A 25,619-nucleotide genomic window follows, 5' to 3' on the forward strand; every position below is an offset into this window, starting at 1 on the left:
GCTTACGAACATGGGCTTTGAAAACCTTTCTGGCTACACTATTAACTATCCAGACCATTTCGGCCCATAGTAACTCTTTTGCTCGTTGCCGTTTGCATTACCGTTGCGTCTTCAGGCCCTGCCACCGTCCAAAGTTTTCAAAAGCGAAACCAAAGTCTATACTCAACGGCTATATTCTTCAGCCATTGTTCTGTAAGAAAAACTTCTGAAGCTTCATTTTTAAAGATCAACAACAAAACACCCACAGAATCACCAGCGAAACACGCCCGCAGCCACTCAGCTATGGATTCTACACCTCCTTCCCGCCGATCAGATTCCCTTTCACGAACCAAATCAGCTTATAGGGTTGCCCAATTTCCCGAAGATCTATTGGAAAATCTCGCTGTCAATCTCATGCAGTCGCCCCAAAAGATCCAAACGTCACCGCAGGTTCAGCTCTCAGTAAAAAGCCCTAATCAGCATGTCCAGCTTCAGGACCTTCTTCTCCTCTCGCCCTCTCCTCTACGGAGGTCCAAAAACAGGGCCGTTGAGAGACTTGAGCCTCTGGATGACCTGGTGGAACTGGTGGGATCCCGTCGAAAATGTAGAACCAAATCGCTTTCTGTGGGCCTGACGGGGTGCGCTTCGCCCAGGAACTCCAGAAGATTGAGGCGGAGGGCAGAGCAAGAAAGCAGGGAAGAGAGAGATTTGGGTTTGGGAGAAGAGCATATGAAAGTGCGAAAAAAAAGACACAGCTGTTCTCACTCTCGTCGCGAAAAGCTAGTTGCGCTGCCTTCAATTCCTTCCCCCGATTCCTCGCCAAGTACGTAGTTTTCTTATTTCCTTTGGTTTTCTTAGTGTGTAATTACGTCTATCCTTTTCTTGGAAATCGGTTCCTATTGTTACACGTTTAGTTTTTCTTTCTTTGCCAAATCAACTGGTTTCTCTCTGCTTTTCCAGGTAGATAACAATAAATACCCTAAACTCGCGATGTTTATCTTTCTCGCCCAATTTTCCTTCTGTTCTGTTTTTCATTTTTCCAGTAAATCTGATTCTTGTGATGCGTAAAAGCTTCTTTATGTTCAGCCCCTTTTGATCTTTATGACGTCTTAATGGCTCACATTGTATTTTCATGCTTCGGGTTTCGACTAACCATAATCATGTCGTGTGAAACAGAAGCCAGCACTGATGATAATGGTGGACTCGATAGTCTCGGCAAGCTGCTCTGGGACCTGATAATGTGGAAAGATGTTGCAAAATCCAGCCTATGGTTCGGATTTGGTTCTCTGTGTTTCCTGTCCTCTTCATTTACAAGAGGCTATAGTTTCAGGTTCGTTCTCTTAGTGATTCGCAGATTTTCAGTTATTTCTTTGAAAGAATGAAATACCACTACCGCCATTTTATTCAAGTAGGGTTTGAGACTAATTTATTTCTGCTCTTTCAACAGCATTTTCTCCACAGTGTCACAAATGGGTCTTCTCTTTCTAGCAATATCGTTTCTTTACAGTTCCTTCTCACAGAGGTACGCCACCAATGGATGGAGGACCATGTCTGTATTGTTTCTCTTCTTTCTTCTCTCGATTTGGCATTTGATCGCTCTTTGCGAATTGGATTAGCAGGACCATGGAGGAATCCACAAAGGAATTCAAGTTGAGAGAAGATGATATAGTCCGTGCTGCTCGATTAATTCTTCCTCCTGCAAATGCTGTAATAAATAAGACCAAAAGGCTTTTCTCGGGGGAACCTTTAATGACAATGAAAGTAATATACCCCTTCTTAACTGCTGCCCCTAAATCTCTTGGTTCTTTTTTTTTTATCCGCTGCAATTAAAGTTAAACGAAGCTACTGTTGTGGTTACAGATGGCTCCTATTCTTCTCTTCGCATCAGAGTATGGCCATTTGATCACGTTATGGAGGCTGTCATTGATTGGTAAAACTAAAGATGCCCGTTACTTCATACCCAAATTGTATTTGCAGCTTTTACTACTTGGGCTAGAGAGAGAAGCTTACATAATTCATAAAACTTGCAGCGTTTTTCGTCAGCTTTACTGTACCCAAGTTGTACTCCTGCTATTCTCAGCAGATACAAAAACAAGGTATTATCCTTGTTTTATCTCCTATCGATCATGTTTCTCTTCACCGGCGTTTCTGCTGCTCCTTCAAAAGCTAACACCAGACAGTCGCTGTCATGTACCAGTTGGAACCCTGAGATCCTGGATGTTGGAGGCATGGTCTGCTTCCTCCCATAAGAAGTTTGTAGCTGTTTCAGCCGCTACAGTCTTTTGGAATTTATCAGCCGTTAAAACACGCATCTTTGCAGGTAAATCAATGTCATACTGTGGCATTTGCATGTTTGTAGTTAAACTGCTAATAGCTATACTTGCAAACGATTAAGATAGGCACAGTAGTTCAGTTCAGATGCTTCAGCTTCCAGCTAACAGGCTGGTTCAAATCTGTAATTTTTCTCCGCAGCTTTTATTGCCGTGGTGATTCTCCGATATTACAGACAGCAAGCAGTATCAGAAATAGAAGAAGGGGTGGAAGCCGAGCAGCAGCAAACAAGTGCAGCGGCAAGTGATGGGCCGCAGCAGGAGGAGCTAGTTATGGTTGTAGCAAATGGGAAGCAATCGACATCCTTGGAAAAACACGAAGCGGATACATAACAACCCTTGTATCAAAATAGCATTTGCATATTATAGCAAATATTTTTTAACAGCAAATTTCACCTTCCGGACTCGTTCTTTTGTTGCTTTCACCCCCACTTAAAATGTCTGCAATAGTTGCAACATTAGAGGCTACGAAAAGCACAAGCACTCCAAGCTCTAACGACTATAAATGCTATTCACTATCCACTATGAGATCGACAACGCACCTGTAACCTGCAGAGATTACCTTTTCATCAGATATATGGTAAACAAGTTACAAACATGTTTCCGAAGGTTTAAACCTGATGAAGCTCATACAGGGATTATGTTTTAAACCCATTTGGTATCTTAATACTTGAAACATCTTACTATGAAGTAGCTAAAATGCATATGGTGATTGAATACAAGATATTTGAAGGACTATCCAATCTTCTTTCAAAAGCATAAGTGGGGATGGCCACACTACCACAGACTCCCGACCACGAGAGAATACATACATGTAGGGCCCCCACGTACTGGGTTGTCCAAGAATGTCTTGCATCTAGTTGTTAGGAACCTCATACCGCCTTGGAACCAGCAAATAGGAAAACCTCCAGCTCCAGCTCCTGTCTTTTCTGCCTAGCCTCTGCTCCTTTTGCTAGTGACTAAACATGGTTGAGAGCAGCAGATCCTGCACAAATGTGGCTCTGACAGTTGCCTGCTTCAACTTCTGTTCTCTCTCCTCATGACTTAGTGTTGCATCAAAGCTGGGGAAGCAAAGTAAAGAGTCAAATCAAGATTGGCATACATGCAGTAGACCCCCATATTCGTTTCTAGATTGGTTCGTGGAAGGAAATCAAATGTCACAGAAAATAACCAGCAGATGTAGACAGAAAGCTCCATAAATTCAAATCACTAGACACTAATCAGATTTTCTAAATGAAAAGAACCAAAGTTCTTTTCTCATTTATTCATGAACCTGCTCTTTTGAAGCAAACAAATAACCGAAACAACAAAATACAAGTTTTACAAAGTTAATGATAACAATTCCATCAGGTAAAAGCCATCCCTCTCCAAACTAAAATTTATTGTAAATGAATGTTTCACTCAACAATTTAAAAAAAATGTTCACTCAAGAGCTAAGCTCAACGTTTCACAACCTTATTTAAGTTCTTTACCCATACCATATGTTTGTTCAATTTATTCCACCAAACACTAGATTTTTGACAGATGCCAGTGAGAAATTTTTATAGGAAAAACTTGTTAGAGGCTATTAAGCCTTAACTATCGATGCCAAGTTTAACATTTGCAAGAAACGAAGTTGACAATAATAGTAACCTTGCTGAGAACCAACTGGAGCTCTAACAGCCATTATCTTATCCTAATTCTTCACCAAAGGTCAAGAAAAACAAGCCTCCAATATTATCCATGGGAACAGATGCCACAACAGCTCAAATACATCCTTTTACAAGATTAGCCCTATCTTTACCTCAACAAAACTCAGCAGCATTCATTATAAATGTCCTCAAAACCTAACTTTATCCTCAGGCAACCCTGAACCCAATACTGGAAGCTGCAAGAGAATCTTCACCTTGGTCAAAACATATTTACATCTTAGAACTATTCACTCTCACACTGAAAAGAATTTTCTCCCTGCTGTTTGCACTAACAACACTTCTAAATCATCCTTCCTCACCGGAACAAAAGCTCTTAATTCCTAATAGTAAAAAACGCAGAAAATGCAGCTAGACAGGGAAAGTTTCCACTACTACACATATCAGAAGAGATATAATGCTGTAGATAAGTCCAAAAAGGCTTAACATTAAAGGCAAAATTATCATTTTGGTAAAATTAGATTCTAGAAAAGCACCTTCAATATTGATAAACATGCATTGTGTGCTTAAAAACTTTACTGGAGTCAGTAAGAAAGTACGTTAAGCTACAAACATGGTTTCCAAGGATGGACCTCTTTCAAACAGTAAATAGAGAATGTATAAACACAAAACTTTGCACAATATTTCCTCAGAATAATGTCAAAGGTGCATGTTGGCCTAAGATTAAACCAAACAAATAAACAATATTTATTAGCAAAACAGCCACCCTTGTAACAGAGAAGAAGACCACAGTTATACCTAGATTTCCATTTCTGCGAGGCAGTGACATTCTTTGTATAAGTTTCTTCCACATTAGACAGGGCAGCTTTAGAAATTTCTTCAGCTTCAGATCCAGGAAAATTGAATACAAGAGAAGAAAAGAATGAATCTGAGACCCCATTTGATGCGCTATTGTTGGTTGATCTATATCCACTACCTCCCAGAAGAACCTGAAGGTGAGCCTCACGGAGGTCCCTACCAAGTAGGGATAGAGCCTGACTGTTGGGAATTGCGACTCTACGTAATCTCCTACGCCTCTGCAAGTGATCCTTTTGTTAAGGAAAAAAGATAATATTTTTCTCAAAGATTAAGTGGAAAAAGTGTACTGTTTGGATGGGTCAAAAAGACAAACTTCCTACTTTTTTTTACCTAAATGGTAAATATACTTAAATAACTGATCACAACAAATGAATATTTAGAAAGGATATCTTGAATAAGTGTCCATGTTGCAAGGTAATATGATTGAGCATGTCGCGTGAAACCTTCACAGAACAAATGGGACAAGGCTGCACAGGTAGAAACAACCAAAAAATAAGAGATTTGGATGTGGTTTAATACTCCAGTCAATATATTGATAAGTAAAACATATTTCTGTTGCACGCATAATGATTAATAGGGATCTGATCAAATTTTCCATCCAAGAGACAAAGAGATAACTAAAATCAGACTATCCCACTTCAGCAGCCACTTAGTCCAAGATAACTGGTCTGTTGAAACACAACAAACTCAGAAGGCTTATTTGGCTTTATGAACTTTAGGTGTATGAATCAAGCCCAAGTAACCCCATCCTGCAGTACAGCTAGTACAATTGGACTAAGTGTTATGGAGAGGAACAAGCACCCGTTAAGATCTTGCAGAAAGCGCATTAGAATATGAAGTAAGTTTGCTCAATGTACATAACCAACTAAGAATTCCTACTTGCAGTAAATTAAAACTTTTCTTGTAACAAAGAAAATATTTCATAAAGAGAAAAACCCTTAAGAGAGGAAACAGTGCTTCAGAAGAAGCACAAGGTAAACTAAAACTTACACGCATTTCTGGAATAGTACTAAACTAAACTGAACAAATGGACAAAAGATGCCACAGTAAATCCTGCACAGTCCAACTTGAAGCTTAACTGTATGTGCTTAGCTAGCAGAGCAACCTCATAATTTATCCAGCTCCCTATCTAAGTCATTCACTTGAAAAGCATTGAAAACTGGTTTCAACGATGAAACGTTCAAACTTTTGCCACTCAACTCGTATTATATGTGTACTGAGATCCAAATACTCTAAAGTAGGCAACCGACCTAAGATTCTGTTCTTTTTTTGGACAAAAAAAATCGGTGAATAAGGCCAAAAGGATGATCTCAGTAATTTCTCTCTCCTTTCCGTGTTATACAAAAATAATTTCTTTCAACACATGTGAAGGCTAAATTTCCTAAACGTAACCAACAGATATTTGTTTCTGGAACAACAAATTTCCATGTATGCAATATTCAAAGCAATAAAGTGAAGCAGTTCATTAAAGGCCCGTATAAACATGCGATAAGCCGAGTTGTGGGATTCTCATTTCCGTTATCTATGCAATAGACCTAAACAGTTTTGTCATTCTTCACACATGACCAATCATTTGAAAATTATAGTTTCTTTTCAGTTTTCATCCTAGTAACCAATTATCATCGATCAAATATATTACGATCCAGAAGGAAATCATACTCTCCATAGATATACACGTGGGTATTTCTGCCATGGAAGAGAAGGAGAATCCCGGTCATACCAAAGTGGCCAACGGAGAAAAACCGAACAATCCTAAAAGACAGGCGCGCAAAAGAAACTTAAGAGCGTGAAATGAAACCTGCGATTTCTCCCGGAAAACAAGACAACGGCAAAGACTTGAAGACTGCTGAAACCAGAAATGGGGGTGACGAATATTAGAGCGGAATGATTTACGAAGCTGAACCCCCAATGATTGGGACGAATGCAATGTTCTAAAGGCAGGTTAGCTACAGACGCCCAATGGACTTGCCATCTAGAAACCAAACAAGATACCAATCAATGAAAAAGAGAAAATCTAACAAACAGTAAATACAAGACCTACGTGACAGGTCATGTCCGCAGTCTTCTCGTATGAGCATATCTAAATCCATTCTCATCATACTAATTTATGAAAACGAAGAAAAAAGGGGGAAAATTCATCATTTACGAGATCGAAAGATCCGGTTTTTCACTCACGGCGACTTTGGATTCGAAAGGGTGTTCGTCTTCAAGATGCGAACATAGAGACGCGACGTCATAATCTTCGTAACAATATGGGCAGGGAAAATCTGGGCGAACCTCTTCTTCCACCCCAAAGTCATCAACGCTCAGACGATCTGCAAAAAAAAACGCACACACACACACACACACACATCAAATATTTACCACCCTAGGTTGAACGAGGTAAAATAAATCCAAAGACTCCAGAAATCGATCCATTCGATAAAAAAAAACAATCATCCAACCTAGTTGGGAGTTTTGATGGTGCTGGAGCGAGTACTGCCGCTTGGCAGCAGCAAGACGGGAGGTCCATAGATCGGAATCCATATCGAACGATTGAAACAACGCCGGGAAACTAAGAACAAGTCGATCGATTTTTTTTTTTTTTTTTTTCTCTTCCGTGTACTTAAGACTTTTCCTTTTTCCAGATAACTAAAAACTGTCCCAAATTACCCAATGCTGATCCCTTTGTGTCTACTTCCTCTGTGATCCGATAAAGGTCAGAAAATGGGGATTGGATTAAAGAGAGATAAAGAAAGAGGGCGCAGTAACACAACTGGGGCGTTTTATGCGAGAGAGGCCAGGAGAAACGATTTCAGCCTCTCAGGCTCCGCGGAATGCCGACGGGAAATGTGGCCGTAGGTTAAAGCCCAAAAAGCTGACGTGGTAAATTTCTCTGGACGCGAGATTTCGCTAGCATTTTTATCTCCTGTAAAATCCCGTAATCCCGAGGAAGAAAGAAACTTGGAAGTTCAACTGTTCGATAACGAGCAACGGAAAATACGCAGGCGGCAGGTGTAACCGTGTGTCCGTGTGAGGTAGATTGAATACAAAAACCAAACTAGAGGGGGGGGGGGGGGGGGGGGCACCCATTCTCCCGGTCTGTTTTTGGCGCCACGCGTAATTTGACCAGAAGACGCGTGGACATCATCGCCAACAAAGGGACGGCCTTGCCTAAATGAAAAGAAGGAGTGACAGGGTTGCTTTACTGCTTGGATTTTACTGGGCACGTGTCGCTCGGGGACCCAAACTTCTGCGGGTTTAGTGAATTTTACAATTAATAAACCAGAGCAACATCCCTTTTCACGTCCCACTGCCCTACGGGAGGTCATATCAGTATCAGGGTCCTCACATGGGAGTTACCTGTCTTACTAATAGAAGTCTCTAACTGGAGCTACAAATTTTATTTTATTTTATTTCCTGCTTTAAGATTTTAAAGTTTTTTATATCTTCTAATCATAATTCAGATTAGATCAGCCATTGAGGTTAAAGTTAACCCAAAACCCGTTAGTGTGTATTATAAAAAATAAAAAATAAAAAATAAAAAATAAAAAATAAATCACTTTCACTCTCAAACTTACTTCCCTCTCATTCTTGTTATTTCTCATTCTGCCCCTCTTATTATTGCATTTTGATATAAATAAAATTAATCATTTGTTTAAATTTTTTATTTTATATATTTAATAAAATAAAAATATTTTAATTTATAAATTTTATTTATTAATTCAGACAAATTAAAAATATATGTTAACTTATTAATAGAAAAAAAAAATGACTTTCAAAATGGAGCTTCCCTTGGACTCACTCTTCCCCCCCAAAATAAAACAAAAAAGACTGATCAAGTCAATATACCACACCAACCTGTTCTAGGGTTAGGGTTTTCGTTTGGTCTCCTCGACGAGAGTCTTTTCAACGTCCATGGCGACACAGCAGCAGCAACAACAGACCGGAACAACCACACCTGGGATGCGGAAACCGGTCTTCACTAAGGTCGATCAATTGAAGCCAGGGACAGGTGGACACACGCTCACCGTCAAGGTTATTGGTTCCAAAACGGTGTTGCAAAAGGGCCGAGCCGCCTCGACCCACCTCCGCCACACGCGTATCGCTGAGTGCGTTGTCGGAGATGAGACCGGTACCATCGTTTTCACGGCAAGGAACGAGCAAGGTATGCCCCCTTTTTTACATACATTTTGACGGGGTTTTCTTCCTCCGTTTAATATCTCTCCCCTTTTTTTATGCACAATGTTCTCTTAAATTTCGTCGAGGTTTTAATCTGGGTTTGGTAACGTTTGCGCTTGATTTGCTTACTGGAGTCTGCTTGATCTCGTTTTCTTTAGTTTGTTGGAGAGTGCGTCTGGAGTTTAGCATCCGATCTTCCTTTTGTTGCGCGTTGCATTTCATTCATATTCAATTAAATTCGAAAGGCGAACACATTGGTTCGTCTTCTATCTCATTGTGTTGTCGGGTATAAGCCCGATTTAACTGCTCTTTGGAACCTAAATTGAGATGGACCTCTGATTAAGCGTTTGGTTTTCTTAAAAAAAAAAAACCAAAAAAAAAAAAGAAAAAAGTGTCTTTGCTGTGGTCTCCTCAAAACACGTGAGTAGCCCTGTAAACTTTCTTACTTTTGGTTTCCTGACTTACACACTAGTATGAATCATTTGGGCGAACTATTATTTTTCTTTCTCTATAGTACTTTTCCGCACGTTTTTATTAACTGGCTTATCAAGAAGTAGGAATACCAAGCATTTGTGTAACATCTGGCATATGAAAACTGAGATGCTGGGGATTGGGGCAGCAGGAACTCCTGGTAGTACTCTTTCTACTCTTCTGTGAAATCTCCTCGCTGGCGATTAACAAATTCTAAGTAAGAACTGGAATTCGCGTTTTTACCATCAATCTGTGTAGAAGCTATTATCTACTACCATTGCTGCTGCTACTACTACAACTAAACCAACGTTGTTGTTGTTGATTTTTACTACTCATTATTACCATCATCAGTATCACTTATGTGCTTAAAGTATGCCATTTCTGCTGTGAACATTTTTTCTTTTAATTGTTACTGTCTGCTCGAGAAAAAGAAAAAAAATGATTGACTTGACAGATCTACCACTTAATAGTTGATCTCCATTTGATAACTCTTTTTAAATATATTTGTAGGGTTTATGAATTACGAATAATTTCACTTCATGTTGTAAACAGTGCTATGAGACCAGAATAGGTTCTATTGTTGGGGGTGCAAGATTAAGGGTGTTTACAATGTATCATATTAGATGTGTCTTCTCATTTAGCTATATTTTAAACTTTATTATGCTCACGTTCATTACACATCTTTATATGGTACTTGGGAACCCTACTGGGATAGCAGAGATTTTCTAGAGTTGGTTGTTGCTTTTGAAGACAATGGTTTATGCTACATTTTGTGCTGATGGTGATTTTATGTCTCACAGTGGATCTGATGATCCCAGAGGCTACTGTGATACTGCGAAATGCAAAGATTGATATGTTTAAAGGGTCGATGAGGCTAGCAGTTGACAAGTGGGGTCGAGTTGAGGTCACAGAACCAGCTGAATTTACTGTAAACGAAGGGAATAATTTGTCGTTGGTTGAGTATGAATTGGTAAATGTTGTGGAAGAGTGACTTTGATCTCTGAACCAGTAACACACATGAAGATCCATCTTCAAGAAAGCAAATTGAAGGCCTGTTTGGTTAGTTTATTCTTGTCCTATATGCTCGTGGTGATGCTTCTAAGGAGGACTTTCAGCAGAAAAACAGTTTGGGGCTGGTATACAAATCTTTATGATGTTTTCTTTTTCATCTTTTGGGTTCCCTATTTCTTCTTGCCATGAATTGGAGTTAGTTGTAGCTATTTGGCAAGGATAGTTGTTGACTGTAAGAAGATCAGCACTTACATTCAGGGATATGCCCATACAGAAACTTTGCTGCATTTGGTGTTTATAATTAGGCATTTATGAATTTCTTCTTAAATTTTGCTTTCAGGGTTTTCCTTTTTTGGTGATTTTTTATGGTATGGACATTGGTGCTGTTAAAAATTATCTGAAGTTAACAGGTTTATCATTGATGCGGTAAATTGCATCGTTTGACAATAAATGCAGCCTAAACATAACTGATAAAAGTCTATTTGTTTTAAAAATATGCTGTCTAGTATCTATTTTTATCTTTCCTGAATGATTTGAGGGGCACTTTTAGTCGCCGCAATTCACCTAATCAGAAGAGTGAATATTTGGGTAGGTTATTTGCCAGCTATTAAACTTTAAGAACAACTTATTCAATACATAAGTTATAGAATTTTTTATTTATTGACGGATTTTTTCTATTTCATAACATGGTTCATAGAGTGTTCAAATCCCGCCAGGGATAATGGTGTATAATCAATATTGATAAATATCTCCATAAATTAAGCATTGCATTCTTAATAGGCTTCTCTGACGGCTAACCATCTTTTAACGGGTAAATGAAAAACTCCTTAATTTCTTCTTAAAAATTTATTTTGCTTTTCCACAGTGGCACTGATGTACCCTCTAGTTCTAATCACCAGCGGATAGGAGATACCCTCAGTGCTACCAACATGCACAAGTGAACATGATGACATACCGATTTAGACATTTCAGTCTAAAACCGACTACTATCAATACAGCTAGCAGAACAACGTGGAATGTTCAATTAGCAAAAAACAATTTTTTAAATATAAATCGAAATCATATAATATCTAATATTTTTCTTAGTGTAATTAACTATTTCAGTATAACTTTCATCACTATGATATGTCAGATTGCTTTTACTGAGTTCTTTTCTCCACTGCATTATCCACAATCCAAACAACCAGAGTGAATTGGGTGTCAAGTTCAAGCTTTTTAACCTCACTTTAATGTCTCTGATGAAGAAAAATCCCGTATGAGAACACCATCGCCGTCCACCAACGTATTTTACACTCATCCATCTACAATAACAATGTATCGGAGGTTCAGAGAACAGCAAATCTGTGGATGTGATAATTAATGCATAACATAGCATCCGTTTAGAGCGAAAGGTCTACAATCCACAAGCAAATGCTGAGTCAGGGGTTGGCAAAGTGATACATGAGGAACAAGTTTTCAGTCATAAGTACGCCTTTGATAGGAGGAGATTAGAGACCTAGAACAAACAAAATAGAGTCACAAACGAAGAAGACAAAATAAAAAATAAAATAAAATAAAAGTACGAGAAAAATCTAGAGGAACCGTAGCATAGCATAGGGAGAGTATGCGGACTGATTTCAGATGGAGAAGCATTCAGATTACAATAGAAAAGGATGACGCTATCCTAGAGACCACAGATTTGACAGAGTAAATTATATATGACCATCTCCCTTTCCATCACTAAAATGAAGACGTTGTTCAATCAACAAACTCTATCAGCAACTTAATTGCCTAAAAGTGAATTTTAAGATGAGCAAACACCAGGGGCTTACAGCTTAAGACAGCAAAACAAAATATAGCAACTAAGCTAACACGACAAGGCACCTGGTCGACTCCGGCCATAAATGTCTACTAGGAGACAAACTCACTAATAAAATAATACATTTTTATTTTAGTTCTTTTGCAATTCGAGGAAAAATAACTCGAATTTTTCTTTAGTCAATGACAACAGAACAATGAATAAGCATTCTAAAATTGGCATCAGCAATAAATAATTGTGTCGAATCCACCTGACAATTAAGCAACGGAGAATCCCAACTGCCTTCATGAAAAAATATCCACAACAAATGCGGGAAGGCAATAAAAGAGGAAAAGAATTGTGAAGAAACTCAAGATGAACATACTTAGGACAAACTCTCATGCAGCTGCTGATGACAATGAAAATGTACGCAGGCAAAGATGAGAGTAGCAGATTGGAACTACAATAGCCAATTCCGGAAACCAGTGACAGTTCAAAAACATTTAGAAGAAAATTGAACTTGTATAAGAATTTCAGATGTTTGATCAAATACAAAATGCATAAGGATCTGAGACAACACAAATAATTGATGTCTTGATAGATAATGTACTTGCTGAATCTCTGATTTAGAAAACTTTCTATGGTGAACTTCATTAATAAATAAAAATAATACAATACATTACAATATGGAGGCAAGCCTCAAGTGGGGGGCTGATTTTAGAGAATGTAACTTGCATCAAGAATAAATGTACAAGCACAGCTCCCAAATTCTATCATTTGCTAAGTAACGCAAAATCCATGGCTTGTCTGCGACTATAGCAACCTCAAAAGATAAAACATTGGCATCTTTAACAGAAAAGCAGGAAACCAAAAGCCAGATCTATAGAAAACAAACGCATGAAAGATACACTTCTCAACTTAAATTTTAGTCTCCATAGAAAATTTGAAGCCACATCCATCAAAAAGTTATCAAAGGTTAGTGAAGCCATCAATCCTTACAAGAGCATCCATCAAAAAGTTCTAACAATTCATCTAAATTTTATTTTTTCGGACAGGGATTACTGAAGTTATAAAAGGCCAAGAGGTTGCAGCTCACTTAATGCTTGCCCTAACTTATCAGCCACCACTGTCTAGAACACAGGAAGTTCTTTAGACAAAACTTTGCCTGACTCCACTGGATCTTCATCATACGTCATCATTGCCAGCTGATTGAATTATACAGCAAATCAGTATATCCATGAGAGACCAGTTTAAACTTTTTTTTTAAACAAAATATAAAGTTATCAAAAAATTAAATTAAATTATTGTTTAGTCAATTTTCTGAGTCAAATTTCCTCCAGACACAATGTTAACATATGTTACCCATTTCAAGTGACAGAAACTACTAGCTCGAATGTAGGACAAGGGAAGCAAATACAGAGAGTAATCAAGGAAATGGAAAAGAGTGTAATATGGATCTTCCAAAAGGGAGTGAATCCCCTGCCCTTGTCACAATTCATTTGGTTGTAACATATTGCAGTCATTTTATTTATTTATTTTAATAGCACACCACTGTCATTCTTATTATCTAAAGTCGTCATAGATAATCTGAACACTAACTAAGAAATTATTATATGAGAACTCAACTAAAATAAGGACTCGTTTACATCAAAGAGATCAGTCTATGTGGTTCTTACAGTCTTCATAACAAAACCCACAGAAATGCAGTTCAGAATGACCTAATAATCTATTTAGGAGCTGAATTCATGGAGAAGTTTCAACCACTTCATGACTCAGATGAACTTCGTTTACTGTCAGTGAACTTCAAACACTGCAGGAAAACCATGCTCAAAGTTGCTTCAATCACCCCAGTTCTTCTCACACGTCATCATTTCCAACTGATTAAATGTAAACAGAAAGGGAATTATCCTTCTGAGAAAACACAGAATAAAATATCATAAAATGAATGATTAACCTTCTAGGTTCACCCATTTGAGCACTATTCAGAGTAACCCTCTCAACTAAGTCAGTATCTATAGCCATTGGCACATTAGTTCTCTCAATTTGGCATTGAAACCCCAACCCCCCCCCCCCCCCCCCCCCCCCCCTCCCCCCCAAAAAAAAAAAATAATAATAATAATAATAATAATTAAAAAAAAAAAAAAAAGGAAAGAGAAAAGAGAAAAAGATAAAAAAAACTTGCTGGTAGTAGTGACAATAATCACCATTTCTTCTTCAGAAACCTCTTTGCTGACAAAGAGCACTATAATCCTCTTTGCATTATATACAGAGTAGGCTGCACAGAAGCTTGCCCATATTAATTTTTCCATTCCGCATTTAATAATAAGAATACAGATGGAGGGAACTGGACGCATAGTGAAGTCATAGTAAGTTAAAGGAATTAAAAAATGGTTTTATGGTAAGACATGGAAATTAAATCATCTAACAGAAAACTACTTAAGGGGATCAGTTGACAAGTTCTTACAGGAAGGTTTTATGGTAAGACAAGGAAATTAAATCATCTGGGGAAAACTACTTGAGGGAATCTGTTGACAAATTCATACTAATAGTGAAATGTTAAAGAGTCTAGACAAACAATTGCATTGAACCTATCACTATGAGCAGGAGAAAAGTCAAACAAAAAATGATTTTAACAGACCAAATATTACTTGACAATTAAAACTTCTTTATCGATGCAATGTGTCTTTATTTTCCTAAGCCACAACTCTCATACCACCTAAGTAGACACCCAAACTAAGACTTCGACTTCTTCAAAAGAACCGATGATACTAAAGAATTGAGTAATATCAGCAATATACCCTCTCTAAGTTCAAAAGCAGCATTTACAAAGTTCATTTCAACTTTCAGAAGGTTATATATCTATGTATGAGCCACTGGCATTATCAAGAAGTGAACCTGCAGACTCGCCCCCAAGGAGTAATATCAGTAAAATACCCTCCCTAAGTCCAAAAGCAGCATTTACAAAGTTCACTTCGACTTTCAGAAGGTTATATATCTACATATGAGCCACTAGCATTATCAAGAAGTGAACCTGCAGACTTGCTGCCAAGAAATAATATCAGCAATATACCCTCTCTAAGTTCAAAAGCCGAATTTACGAAGTTTCACTTCAACTTTCAGAAGGTTTATACATCTACAATATGGGCCACTAGCATTATCAAGAAGTGAAGCTGCAGACTCACCCTCAAGGAATCAATAAGCATACACAAGCTTCTCTAGAATCTGTTGCCAGACATAGGATGCTAATTAGGACCTCCACAAGGTCTGTCTCCTTTTATGATTGATGATGTTACCTAAAAACATTAACATTTGAGACCAAAAGATGTCTATGGCATAGGATTGTGCTTCTTCGCGTAATGAAATCACACATTCCAATGAAGTAAAGAATAGAATGAGAATAAAAACTGTACAATTAACAAGGAGGAAAGTTGAGCACTACAAGTAAAGACATCCTGAGACACGACTATCATTATTTGATGTCCCTAAAAATCTAGGAGAATACACATGGAACATGAAATCCTTTAACTATCTTAATGAAGTTAGAAGAATTAATGATATGAATTGAGCAATTATTAATTTTCTTGAACAGAAAAAAAGGATTTTTTTAACCAAGAAAAAAATGGTTCTAAGAAAAAAGTAATAGCAACTAGGGAATAAATTAGGAGCAGGTCAACCAGTAAATCATTAAGTAAACATAAACCAATCGTTGTCAGAGCTTAATGAACTACGATAAATATTGTAACAAACCCATCCAAACAATTAGAAACAGGTTCTCATGTCATAAGTCCACAGGAAGCTATCTATTTATGCAATGAATATCAGTGTAATTTCTTGATACAAGCTTCACTAGCGTCTGTTTAGAACCATTCACATGAACCCAAACAATAGTGGATTCTTAAACCAATGGATAACATTGCACACCGAATACAGAACTAAGAGGCTTAGTCTCTCAAAAAATATAAAAATTATGAGACAGAACATTAAATTTCCAATGATGACTATTCAGGTGTTTTCCTCATTGGAAACGAATACATGATACTCCTTGACTCTTCATTTATCAGACAGAAATGCCTTCTGACCTAGTCTACTGGTGATAAGTTGCAAAACACTTTCAAAGCTTGCTAACAGAAAATTCAAGCTTATCCCACCCTTGTTTGCTTGGTCTTCATCTAGTCTCATCTTGGCCCACAAGAGAGGAGAAATAGTATAGACTCTTTTATCAAAAGAAGAAAGCAACAAAGAGGAGACGAGACTGACAAATCGACCAAGAAACTATAGCAAAGAGCACACAGCAAAAGAGCCAAACCTAATTGAACACCATTTGACACTTGATAACCCAGAGATGCTTCTACTTTGACATAAACTAGTGCAAACAATTGCGCCAATACTACTTGGTTGAAACATAAAACTGATTTTCTTCAGAAAGAACTTAAATCTAAAGCACACTGAGCTCTGAGATCACGTAAAATCAACAGTACGCAATCTAGAATTATAGAACTGACAGCGTACGTACGTGAAACAACATAACAAAGTCATAATCTTAAACTGCATCCAGAAATTTGTTTAGTTCCAAAAAAACAAAAAACGCCTACCAGGCAGACGACTTCAGGAAGTAAAAATGACGCATAGCTTATCTGTCACAATTTAACGATGATGGAATTCATTTTATTTCATCCACCAGCTTCAACCAACATTGCCAGCTAGATTTTAGTGGAAGAAAAAATGAAATACGAAATATGTAAGATGAAAGGCAACAAATCCAGTTCAGTGTTCTCCAATAGACCATCAACGAATTGCATATTCTACTAGGAAGAAGCAAATAAATTGAAGTGGATAAATTAACAGAGAAGTACCTTCGCTAAGCCAACCATAGCTCCGGCGAGAAACGGAAAGCATCGACGTCATTAGAGAGGAAGCCGTTGCAGTGTGATACGGCAAGAGAGACTCCACGCAGAAACTCATCTCAACAGGAGCCCTAACGCACACGAAGATCAAACAAATGACAGAGAGAAAAATAAAAATGAAAAGAGACAGATCAAATGGAAAGAAGATACTGTTTTCCGGACCTGAAAAAGTGAGGGAAAGGAGGTTTTTGACCGGAGATGCGGAAAGGAGATGGAGTGGCTTTCGCTTCTGTAGCGACCTTTGATGCCACATTCCTGAAAGATGATGATCGGAAAACCGATCTGGCACAGGAGGCTGCTAAGGCCATCGATTGAGTGCAGGAAAATACTGAGCCGAGGGCGTTGGAAGGGTTTAAGCTCGCATGGAGAAAAATTGTTAATACCTTACTTCTGCGGATCGACCGTATCACTTCGGAAGAATGCCGCCCGTTATTATTTATTGGGCTTGTTGGAGTGGACCCAAAATGGGCCAATATTGTGCTATCTCTTTGAATATGGGCGGGAGTTCGTTCAGTTAATAGAAACCTCTAAAATCTTGGTCACCTGCCACCGCAGTTACCTTAATTTTAGTTTATCAAGGTGAAAATATTATAATTAGCTTTCCTTTACATATAAAGGAATTTTACTATATTAATATAAATAATAAACTTCCAAATTTAATATAAAAAATACCGAATTTTAATCGATCAATTACACGTGTGTGTTTACGTGGTGCCACATCAACATGCCACTTCAGCACCCAAAGAAAACAATGTCAGGCGGCTATCACATCATGATACATCATTAACAGGCCGTGTCAACCCTACATGTCAGCATACTTTTTTTTATTCATTTTTTATTATTGTTTTAAGCACGTTTGTAAAATTTAAAATATTAATTTCTGGTTTTAAAAATATTACATATTTCATTACTTTCTATTTAATATAAATAAAAAATATATTTTATTAAAATTTTAAAAAATCTTATTAAAATACTCGAATAAACAAAATATAAAAAAAATAAAGAATCTAGGTGTCTATGAACTATGCAGGGTTATGGGGAAAGGCACAACTGCAAAAAAAAAAATGGTTAAATAAATTTATTTTAATGTAAAAAGTTATAATTATGAAATTGGTGAAAAATATTTTTTTATTATTTTGTTTTATTGTCATAGCACAAATTTTCCCTACTATGGAATAGCCTTTTAGCCATAATCCCAAGTAATCAAAAGTAATTTTAACGAAATCCATGTTTGACAGATTAAAAAAAGGCGAAATGTATAATTCCCTTAAAATGCCAGGCTAAATTGAATTAAAATTTTAACTTCATAGCTACTCCATAGTTTATACAGGAGAACATCAAAATTCTAAACAGATTTTTTCAGTCTAATTGTGAACGTCTGCGTCTGGAGTTATGTCTACTTGGACTCATCTTTTCAAGGACATCCTGTATCACAGGAATACAAACGCTGTGACACATGGTCATTTCATGAAACTTCGTAGCATTAGCTTCAGCGTTAAGAATTGACATTTGTTCCTGCTCGGCCAACCGAAACGACGATGGGAAATTTAAATCGCTTTCCCAGGGTTTGATCCCGATTAGCCGACCCAAAGTGATGCTGCCGTCTTGGAAGAAGGATCTTGTTGACTGACAAGAAATTGCCAAAAACGTTGTCGGAAATAAGAATCTCAATCCTGTTACGAGTAAGTAAGCATGGTGAAGAGACCGGTTGGAGAAGAGGAGCTCACCTCCGTGTCTAGATCAGATGAAGAGAATGAAGAGAAGCTGGTCGAACGCAGGCGTAACGTGTTTGATGCAGCGGGGACCGCTTGTAATGTCTCTACGTACCTCAATCTCTGGTTCATGTTTTCCAGCCCAAGAGGCCAGCCACTACCAATCTCGTCTGATGAAAAGACAACCTACCCGAAGCAAGACGAGGAAAGGCAATATTGAGAGCCATTTAAGATAACAAATGCTTCCTGTTTTTTTTTGTCACCAGATCATAAACAAATTTTGGAGCAGGGAGATTGCTAAGTAAGTTATCTTACTTCTTTTTGTAATTATTTGTACATTTGTTTGTCTATTGATATAAAATACTCTAATGAAAGTAGATTTTAACCAATCTTTAGTAATGAATCCAGGAATAGCGAAACAGAGCTTTGTGAAAATCAAGCATCAAATTTTATGCAGTTGATTCAAGCTTGAACACAGTCTAAGCATGAAGCGACGAAAAAAAAAAAAAAAGAGCATAGAATGTGTAAAATGTAAATTGACGGAAAAGATTCAACAGATCTTGCTCACTCCGGGCCACGAACTCAAGTTTGCAATTGAGCTAGTCCAATCAACTCTCGAGTCTGAGCCGGCGCTGCCACGAATCACCGACCGTTTGGGCCAGGATGAACTTTTGGTATTCAGGTATAGCCTATCGGTGATCCTTCCAACAGAGAAGTTGTTGAACGACAAATTGAAGAGAAGATCCTAGTATCAGACGCACTAACCCTATACGCGAGCTGCCAGACTGAATTCATCATTCACCGTGGCAATAGCTTACTTGCCGGAGAGTGGAGACCTCTCATACCGCACTCCAAATCGCAAGCAGCTCAAGGAAAACTCTCAGCTAAGAAATCAATAACCAGACAAAAAATAAAATAGCAGGGTAGCGATAGAAGCTGGCAAACAACGAAATACATGCGATCCAGCCAAAAAGAATTCGTTTCAGAAGAGCAAATGCACGAGAATTTTTACCGAACAGGAGGAGATGATCGAAGAAGACTACTAACCTGAGAAGCCATTTATTAAATGAAATCGGGGCCTAGGACTCGAGGCGTACTCCACGGGCAGCTGGAGTTACAGAGAGGTGCCTATATAAATAAAAGTCTCAAAGACAAGCCAAAGAGACGATTGCATCGTCGTTAGTCGGTCTCCACTCTCATGTCTCTAGTCTCCAGACACTGGTTATGTTTCGAAGAGCAAAGCGGGCCCCAGTAATTAGTTTCTCGGTCATGCTTCGAATCACCAGCTCTGTTGAAGTTGCAGAAGCCAGAAATGATTAAATAGCCACCGGCCGATGCGACGGCCAGATCTACACTCTTCTGCTCGATCTACGGTCAAATTTTGTTAATACGATAGGAAGAGCAGAGTTTGGTGGAGAGAGTTAATATATAGTACCAAAAAAAGGTCAGACGTGAGGGAGAGGTTGAGATACAGAGACAGATGCAAACAGTGCCACGTGGCGGTAAAGAAGAGATTGGATAAAAGCATCCGTTTTATGGCTGTTTTTGAGTGATACCACTTGGCATTCTCCTACCGACAAAAAGGAGAAAGAGGACGGAGCCTCTCTTCGATCTGTAAGGGTTCACGTGACGTCGGGACGGGGACCACCTTTTTTGGTGATAAATATTGTCTTGGGCTTATGTAGACGAACCCTACCATCCCTATCCAGTTTAGGAAACAATTTTTCCTGGGACGTGAACCACTTCTTTAGTGATTAATATTGTAAACCGACCCGACCATCCCATGATTAGTCAATTTAGTAAAAAAAAAAAATAATAATAATAAAATAAGCCCCCCTTTTGTGAATAATTTGGGTAGAGGCCACCCTATAAAGTTGGGTTCAATGCACATTCCATAATGATTAATCAACTTAGAAAACCTCTTTCAAGATTAACAAAATTCAAGATATTTCTAATGCCTAATCCTTAACACTTTGTCTTCTTAAACAAATAGAACAAGGGATGAGGCATGTGAATTGGAAATTATGGTTTTTAGGACAATGATGTTGCAAGAAAAACAAAAGCGGAAAAATATTAGGTTGGTGACTCCTTTCTCTCGGATAGAATACATAGACGTTCACTTATACAAGCAAAGAATTAACATTGAATGCGTGATACTTGAAAGATAATCCAATATCTTTAATGAGTTCTTATTGCAATCGATTAGTACTCCCACTTAACCGAAATTAATGACTCAGTTACCGACCACACATTCAAGGTTTCTTGGTGCGTAGTGGGTATGTTAATGAAGGTTTTTTACATAATAATTGTTGCAGGTAATAATAATTCTGTATTTATGGTATCGCTTACAATATTAAACTAATCGTACTATTTAAGAAATGTTAAAATACTAATTCTTCCATATATAATGTATCAGTGTAGAGAAGGAATAATGACCTGACGCTCATGTTGCAGTATTATTAACTAATAACTAGCAGTTCCCGAAATTTCCAGGGTTAGTATGTGTTAGGTTAAGTTGAAGGAATTCGCAGCTTACGTGAGAAACAAAAAAAAAAAAAAAAAAATTAGAAAAAGGGGACAGAGAAGAAGCACAGTTGCATTCCTGACTTTTTCCTTTCGAGTAGGTTGAGGGAAAGTTGTTGTTCCAGGTCTTGAAAGCTCAGTAGGAGAAGAGAAAGGTTTTCGGTGACCCTCTATAACTGGCGTCAATAAGACAGGCAGAATCCTAAGTTTCTCACTCATTTGGTAGAGGAGAGATTTAGCTTAAACAAAGAATCTTCATTTTGTTTTAATCTTTTAGACGAAGAGGTTTCAGGTAATTGAAATCGTAGGTAAAAAGGTTTTAATTAAAATATTATTTAATTCAAAATGACAAAGACATTCCCAAACAAATTTTGAAATTAGAAATTAAACAAATGGTTCAACATGTTACAGGCCAAAAGTCATTCATGCGCATTTGAGATGAGATGGTGAAAATTAGGGTTTTTATTCAAAACCATGCTCGAGTATGCTACATTAAATTAACACTTCCTATTTCTATGGTTTGCATGGGAAAACATTTTTGTCTTAGCACCCAACTTTGATGTCTCGTTCTCTTCGCTTCTAGCCTCTTAGACAAGTCTTCCACTACCTCAAGGTTCTCCTTCTCTCATACCAAATGATACAAATTAATTTCATTTCTTTCAATTAAAACTACAATTTTAGAATCATGGAGCTTAGATCAAAATGAAAGAAATAACTTGGCCACTTCCAGAAGGCTAGGTCTCCTATGTCCTCAATATAGAATGAGAAATTCTGGATTAGCTGCATAGTTTGTCTTTTTTTATTCATAATTATTGAATAAATTACCAATTTATCCTTGATTTCATGAAGTGCTCCATATTGCATTATTAAAACAATGGAACCTCCTTAAACAAAAAAAAATAAAAATACAAGCTTATAGAGCGAAGTAATTCTACAAGAAGTTCCAACATTTGATAGGCACACATTTCTTCACGATTGATGTAATACTTCGTTAAAACACAATGAACCGAAAATTAATTCCAGTCCGTAAAAGATTTTAACTGATAAGCATCCGAGCAAAAACAACTTCCTGTCTCCATCCACCGGAGTAATCTACACCTTTACAATAGTTTGCAATGAAATCTTTGATTTTGAATGTCACGCCACAAGACGATTTACATGGAGTGCTTCAGCAAAAACCTGTAGAGAGAAGAAAATGTGGACAATTTGACGACACCGTTCGTGGGTCTGGGAGTTTTTACTGTTTATCTGTATCACTTTGGATTCCAGTGCTTCGGAAACAACTGGCTCACTCCAAATTCCAGCAGACATCAGTAGGCCCGAAGCAAAGTGAAGACAGAGGGAGCAAAAGTTGTTGTGGGTGATCATTACCAGTCCAAAACTTTTGATACCCGCTTCCGGCATAATGAATGCCATTGAAATGATAAATTAAAATCGTTCAAAAGACGAAGTTTCCTCACGCGCTCCGTCAAAAGCTAAGATTTCATGGAAGGAATAAGAAGGGGAGGCTTGATCTGGGTCATCCGCTGGAGTTCTCACTGTTTAGATCAAGATCAGGGCAATGGTAAGAATACCCAGAGAAGATTAACCTAGCCGGCAGCACGGAAGAGCTGCTACAGCAGGTGTAGATTTATGGGTAATAATAGAGATGAAAAATATCGTACAATTTTATTTAACTTCTCGTCGCGTCCAATTACAGACAGAAACACAGAAAGAAGAACCAGTCAGGACATTACAAACCCATAATTTACTCCTCTGTGAATGAAAAATAAATACTGGCAAACAATTATAGCTTATGAGCTTTCGAAATCAGAAACCCTTCAATTATATGTTACTGCATTTTAAAGCCTGTAAGGAATCAAAACCTATGGCATGTAGCCATTGGGATCGTCCTGACGGTTCTGGTACTCGTTCTGGTTCTCAGTGGCGCCATAGTAGCCCTCGTTGCCGTATCCGACGTTGGCTGTCGTGGACGAATACGGATTGCCACGGTAGTTGTCATTCTTGACGTCGTAAAAGTATCGGCCATTCTCGAGGGTCCTGGTGTCGCTCATGCCGTGATGTTCTGGGCTGTAGTTTCGGCTGAAACGCCCGTTCTCGTACTTCCTGGTGGCCTCTACGTTATCGTACACTCTGGTGGCCTCTACGTTATCGTACACTCTGGTGCGCTCCTTTCTGGCGGGCTCTTCTTCCCTCGGGTTCTCGAACTCGTAGCTCTCGGTGGGGTACCTCGTGGCAGGCTGGCGGTTCTCGAAATCTTCTTTCTCAGGATAGCTCGTTGTGAACTCATTGTTCTCGAACTCAACCTCTTCCGATCTGGGTTTTGCGTTCCGGTACTCTTTGGGGTTGGAGGAGCCCTTGCTTTGGTAGTTCCCGACATGGAACTCCTGCGCAGGAGTATTGTATTCGCCGGCGGGGGTCTCTTCGGCGCCGTGACCATAGAGGCCGTAGCCGTTGCTACTCTCGGGGGTGAAGGTGAAGGTGTTGGGATCGGCGTCGTTGGTGGGTGGGAGTTCGGTGGGCTGGACTTTGGTGGGAGCGGCGTCGAACCGCATGGCCTTGCTGAAGAACTCACTCACTCTGGCTTGGGTGGAGAGAGTGGAGAGGGAGAGGAGGAGGAAGAGAAGGGAGAGGTATTTTGCAGAGGAAGCCATGAGAACACTTGGCAGGGAAGATGGGGAGGTGAAGAAGAAGCCAGTCTGCAATTTCTTATATAGAGCCAAGGCGGTGTTTGTCTGTGAGGGAAATTGAAATGCAGTGAAAGGCGAGGAAAAACAGATATGATCGTGGTCCCTTTCCCCCCTCTTGCAAAGAAGACTCGCAATTATAAATCGCTCTTTATTGTTCTCCTTTTGTCATTATTCTTCGCACTAGATGAAGGTTAGTTGCAACAGTAAATCGGAACCAAGCAATCCAGCATGTCCCACGGGAAACTCATTTGGGCCGCACGATTGACACATTACCTAAGACAAGAAAGGGCAAACGTCGCCGATGATGATGCTGGGATTGCGGGAAGAAATCAATCGTGACATTTAGTCACGCAAGCATGTGCTCCCTAAAGACTCGATGGTTTAAAGGGCGGTCCCACCGAAACCTTCCCTTCTGCCTCTGAGATCAGAGAAACGGGTAGGAGAGGACTGAGGAGGAGAACTGAATTTGTTTGGCTGTTTTGACTTAAAAAAATAAAAGCAAAAACGAGGATCGGTTTGCCGTTCGGGGAGGAGCTTTTCCTTTTTCCACTTTCGTCTTCTTCTATAAATGGTCGGTGGGCTCTTTTTTTTTTTATAGCGCGTCGGAATTAAGCCATGAACGAAGGTGAATTATAGCAAAGAGATTTACGGAGAACAGACACTGCATTCTTGGACAAATTAAAACTGATTCGAGGAATTGATGGGACGCGGTAAAAATTAATTCCCCTTTGGTGGGAGATGTTATTGTGATGAACAGACGAGTTCCACTCTTGAGGAATGCTTGAAGTTGAAATTTAAAAAGATAGAAGAGGGAATTTATGACAAGGAGGAATCAGGAATCGATTAGCGTAGACGACCATGTCTGGGAGAAGATTAGTTAGTTCTCTGAAGCTGTTGGGTTCCGATGTAGTTGAGCAAGCAGAAAAAGGGTTCCCTTCGAATTTATATGGCTAGTAAGAATTGTAAAGCGACCCATGGCCTAATGTGTAGCCAGCTTTGATGTCGTTTCTTCCCTATTTATTGCTGATGGTTGTTATTCTGGCGTTATCCAGATCAGAGAGGGAGATGAATGTCAAATTGTCAATGTTTTCGTTAATCGTCACAGGTTCGTCCCGGGCCACTTGGCCCACAATCTTTACAGTCGAACCAGAAGCTTGTACTCTGAGAAGAATAAATGGTGTAGTCGTCTCTCTCTCTCTCTCTCTCTCTGTTAAATCTGGATGCAGCTGAGTCCAATTGCAGGCGAGCGGCGCAGAATAAAAAGAAAAAAGTGTTTTTTTTCTTCCCGATTAGTTACCCTACTTTTCTGGGGTCAACAGAGCAGCGGCTTCATACCTAACGATGGATTGTTGATGGATTTGTGGCGTGATGAGCGGAGAGATAAGGCAAAGGGTCAGAAGAAAGTTCGTCTGTCACCATTATCGGAAACCGAAGAAAGAAAAGAAAAACGAAGGGAACTGCTTCAGTCTATTTCAACCATTTGCAAATGAATGGAGCAACTATCCTTTTACCTTTTGACAAAGTGAGTTTCTAAGAAGATTTGGATATCCATGAGAGGGTCCTGGGAGAAAGAAG

General features: G+C 38.7%; 6 protein-coding genes across 10 annotated transcripts; 2 read left to right on the forward strand and 4 right to left on the reverse strand.

The window, feature by feature from the left end:
* The first annotated feature begins 159 nt into the window (after positions 1–159).
* Positions 160–2,907, forward strand: LOC137953745 (reticulon-like protein B17). Its single transcript, XM_068801275.1, has 8 exons — positions 160–802; positions 1,156–1,309; positions 1,427–1,501; positions 1,599–1,740; positions 1,840–1,909; positions 2,010–2,075; positions 2,177–2,299; positions 2,452–2,907. The coding sequence occupies exons 1-8, from the start codon at positions 283–285 to the stop codon at positions 2,640–2,642; spliced, it is 1,341 nt and encodes a 446-aa protein (XP_068657376.1). The 5' UTR covers positions 160–282; the 3' UTR covers positions 2,643–2,907.
* Positions 2,778–7,790, reverse strand: LOC137953830 (protein DEHYDRATION-INDUCED 19-like). 2 transcript variants are annotated; one of them, XR_011112444.1, is made up of 6 exons: positions 7,240–7,790; positions 6,971–7,110; positions 5,185–5,262; positions 4,736–5,019; positions 3,122–3,370; positions 2,778–2,858 (listed from the first exon to the last, which is right to left on the reverse strand). XR_011112444.1 is itself a non-coding variant. In XM_068801382.1 (5 exons), exons 1-5 carry the CDS (start codon positions 7,319–7,321, stop codon positions 3,262–3,264), a joined length of 693 nt encoding a protein of 230 aa, XP_068657483.1. In that variant the 5' UTR covers positions 7,322–7,790; the 3' UTR covers positions 2,916–3,261. The 2 variants fall into 2 exon arrangements, 1 of the variants encoding a protein (XP_068657483.1); XM_068801382.1 differs by lacking the exon at positions 2,778–2,858 and having other exon boundaries at positions 2,916–3,370.
* An 804-nt stretch (positions 7,791–8,594) lies between these two features.
* LOC137954799 (uncharacterized protein At4g28440-like) lies at positions 8,595–10,723 on the forward strand. The gene is made up of 2 exons (XM_068801700.1): positions 8,595–8,942; positions 10,228–10,723. The coding sequence occupies exons 1-2, from the start codon at positions 8,693–8,695 to the stop codon at positions 10,416–10,418; spliced, it is 441 nt and encodes a 146-aa protein (XP_068657801.1). The 5' UTR covers positions 8,595–8,692; the 3' UTR covers positions 10,419–10,723.
* An 802-nt stretch (positions 10,724–11,525) lies between these two features.
* Positions 11,526–17,508, reverse strand: LOC137954808 (protein NUCLEAR FUSION DEFECTIVE 6, mitochondrial-like). 4 transcript variants are annotated; one of them, XM_068801733.1, is made up of 3 exons: positions 17,282–17,508; positions 17,069–17,190; positions 11,526–11,739 (listed from the first exon to the last, which is right to left on the reverse strand). In XM_068801733.1, the coding sequence occupies exons 1-3, from the start codon at positions 17,425–17,427 to the stop codon at positions 11,732–11,734; spliced, it is 276 nt and encodes a 91-aa protein (XP_068657834.1). In that variant the 5' UTR covers positions 17,428–17,508; the 3' UTR covers positions 11,526–11,731. The 4 variants fall into 4 exon arrangements, with proteins under 4 accessions (XP_068657834.1, XP_068657827.1, XP_068657813.1 ...); XM_068801726.1 differs by lacking the exon at positions 11,526–11,739 and adding an exon at positions 11,746–11,933; XM_068801712.1 differs by lacking the exon at positions 11,526–11,739 and adding an exon at positions 12,905–13,420.
* Positions 17,509–18,404: 896 nt separating this feature from the next.
* Positions 18,405–20,147, reverse strand: LOC137957588 (uncharacterized). The gene is made up of 3 exons (XM_068805158.1): positions 19,879–20,147; positions 18,847–19,017; positions 18,405–18,745 (listed from the first exon to the last, which is right to left on the reverse strand). Exons 1-3 carry the CDS (start codon positions 19,888–19,890, stop codon positions 18,479–18,481), a joined length of 450 nt encoding a protein of 149 aa, XP_068661259.1. The 5' UTR covers positions 19,891–20,147; the 3' UTR covers positions 18,405–18,478.
* A 2,856-nt stretch (positions 20,148–23,003) lies between these two features.
* Positions 23,004–24,049, reverse strand: LOC137953937 (protein E6-like). The gene has a single exon (XM_068801538.1). The coding sequence runs from the start codon at positions 24,006–24,008 to the stop codon at positions 23,220–23,222; it is 789 nt and encodes a 262-aa protein (XP_068657639.1). The 5' UTR covers positions 24,009–24,049; the 3' UTR covers positions 23,004–23,219.
* Positions 24,050–25,619: the final 1,570 nt, after the last annotated feature.

Source organism: Aristolochia californica, unplaced genomic scaffold (genome assembly GCF_029961685.1).
Source record: "Aristolochia californica isolate CCGP_79_NKW_82.1479 unplaced genomic scaffold, dmAriCali1.0.hap1 SCAF_1, whole genome shotgun sequence".
In the NCBI taxonomy this organism is placed as follows: Eukaryota; Viridiplantae; Streptophyta; class Magnoliopsida; order Piperales; family Aristolochiaceae; genus Aristolochia; species Aristolochia californica.

What these genes read in the sequence shown, in the direction of transcription:
- LOC137953745 (XM_068801275.1), top strand. Translation starts at nt 283, where the DNA reads ATGGATTCTACACCTCCTTCCCGCCGATCAGATTCCCTTTCACGAACC. An exon ending in TTCCCCCGATTCCTCGCCAA is followed by an intron (nt 803 to 1,155) that starts GTACGTAGTTTT and finishes CGTGTGAAACAG; the next exon opens with AAGCCAGCACTGATGATAAT. An exon ending in ATGGAGGCTGTCATTGATTG is followed by an intron (nt 1,910 to 2,009) that starts GTAAAACTAAAG and finishes TAAAACTTGCAG; the next exon opens with CGTTTTTCGTCAGCTTTACT.
- LOC137953830 (XM_068801382.1), bottom strand. Translation starts at nt 7,321, where the DNA reads ATGGATTCCGATCTATGGACCTCCCGTCTTGCTGCTGCCAAGCGGCAG. An exon ending in CTTTCGAATCCAAAGTCGCC is followed by an intron (nt 5,263 to 6,970) that starts GTGAGTGAAAAA and finishes CTACCTGTGCAG; the next exon opens with CCTTGTCCCATTTGTTCTGT. An exon ending in AACATGGACACTTATTCAAG is followed by an intron (nt 5,020 to 5,184) that starts ATATCCTTTCTA and finishes CAAAAGGATCAC; the next exon opens with TTGCAGAGGCGTAGGAGATT.
- LOC137954799 (XM_068801700.1), top strand. Translation starts at nt 8,693, where the DNA reads ATGGCGACACAGCAGCAGCAACAACAGACCGGAACAACCACACCTGGG. An exon ending in CACGGCAAGGAACGAGCAAG is followed by an intron (nt 8,943 to 10,227) that starts GTATGCCCCCTT and finishes TATGTCTCACAG; the next exon opens with TGGATCTGATGATCCCAGAG.
- LOC137954808 (XM_068801712.1), bottom strand. Translation starts at nt 17,427, where the DNA reads ATGGCCTTAGCAGCCTCCTGTGCCAGATCGGTTTTCCGATCATCATCT. An exon ending in CCTTTCCCTCACTTTTTCAG is followed by an intron (nt 17,191 to 17,281) that starts GTCCGGAAAACA and finishes CGTGTGCGTTAG; the next exon opens with GGCTCCTGTTGAGATGAGTT. An exon ending in CTATGGTTGGCTTAGCGAAG is followed by an intron (nt 13,421 to 17,068) that starts GTACTTCTCTGT and finishes TAATTCAATCAG; the next exon opens with CTGGCAATGATGACGTATGA.
- LOC137957588 (XM_068805158.1), bottom strand. An exon ending in CATCTGATCTAGACACGGAG is followed by an intron (nt 18,746 to 18,846) that starts GTGAGCTCCTCT and finishes ATTTCTTGTCAG; the next exon opens with TCAACAAGATCCTTCTTCCA.
- LOC137953937 (XM_068801538.1), bottom strand. Translation starts at nt 24,008, where the DNA reads ATGGCTTCCTCTGCAAAATACCTCTCCCTTCTCTTCCTCCTCCTCTCC.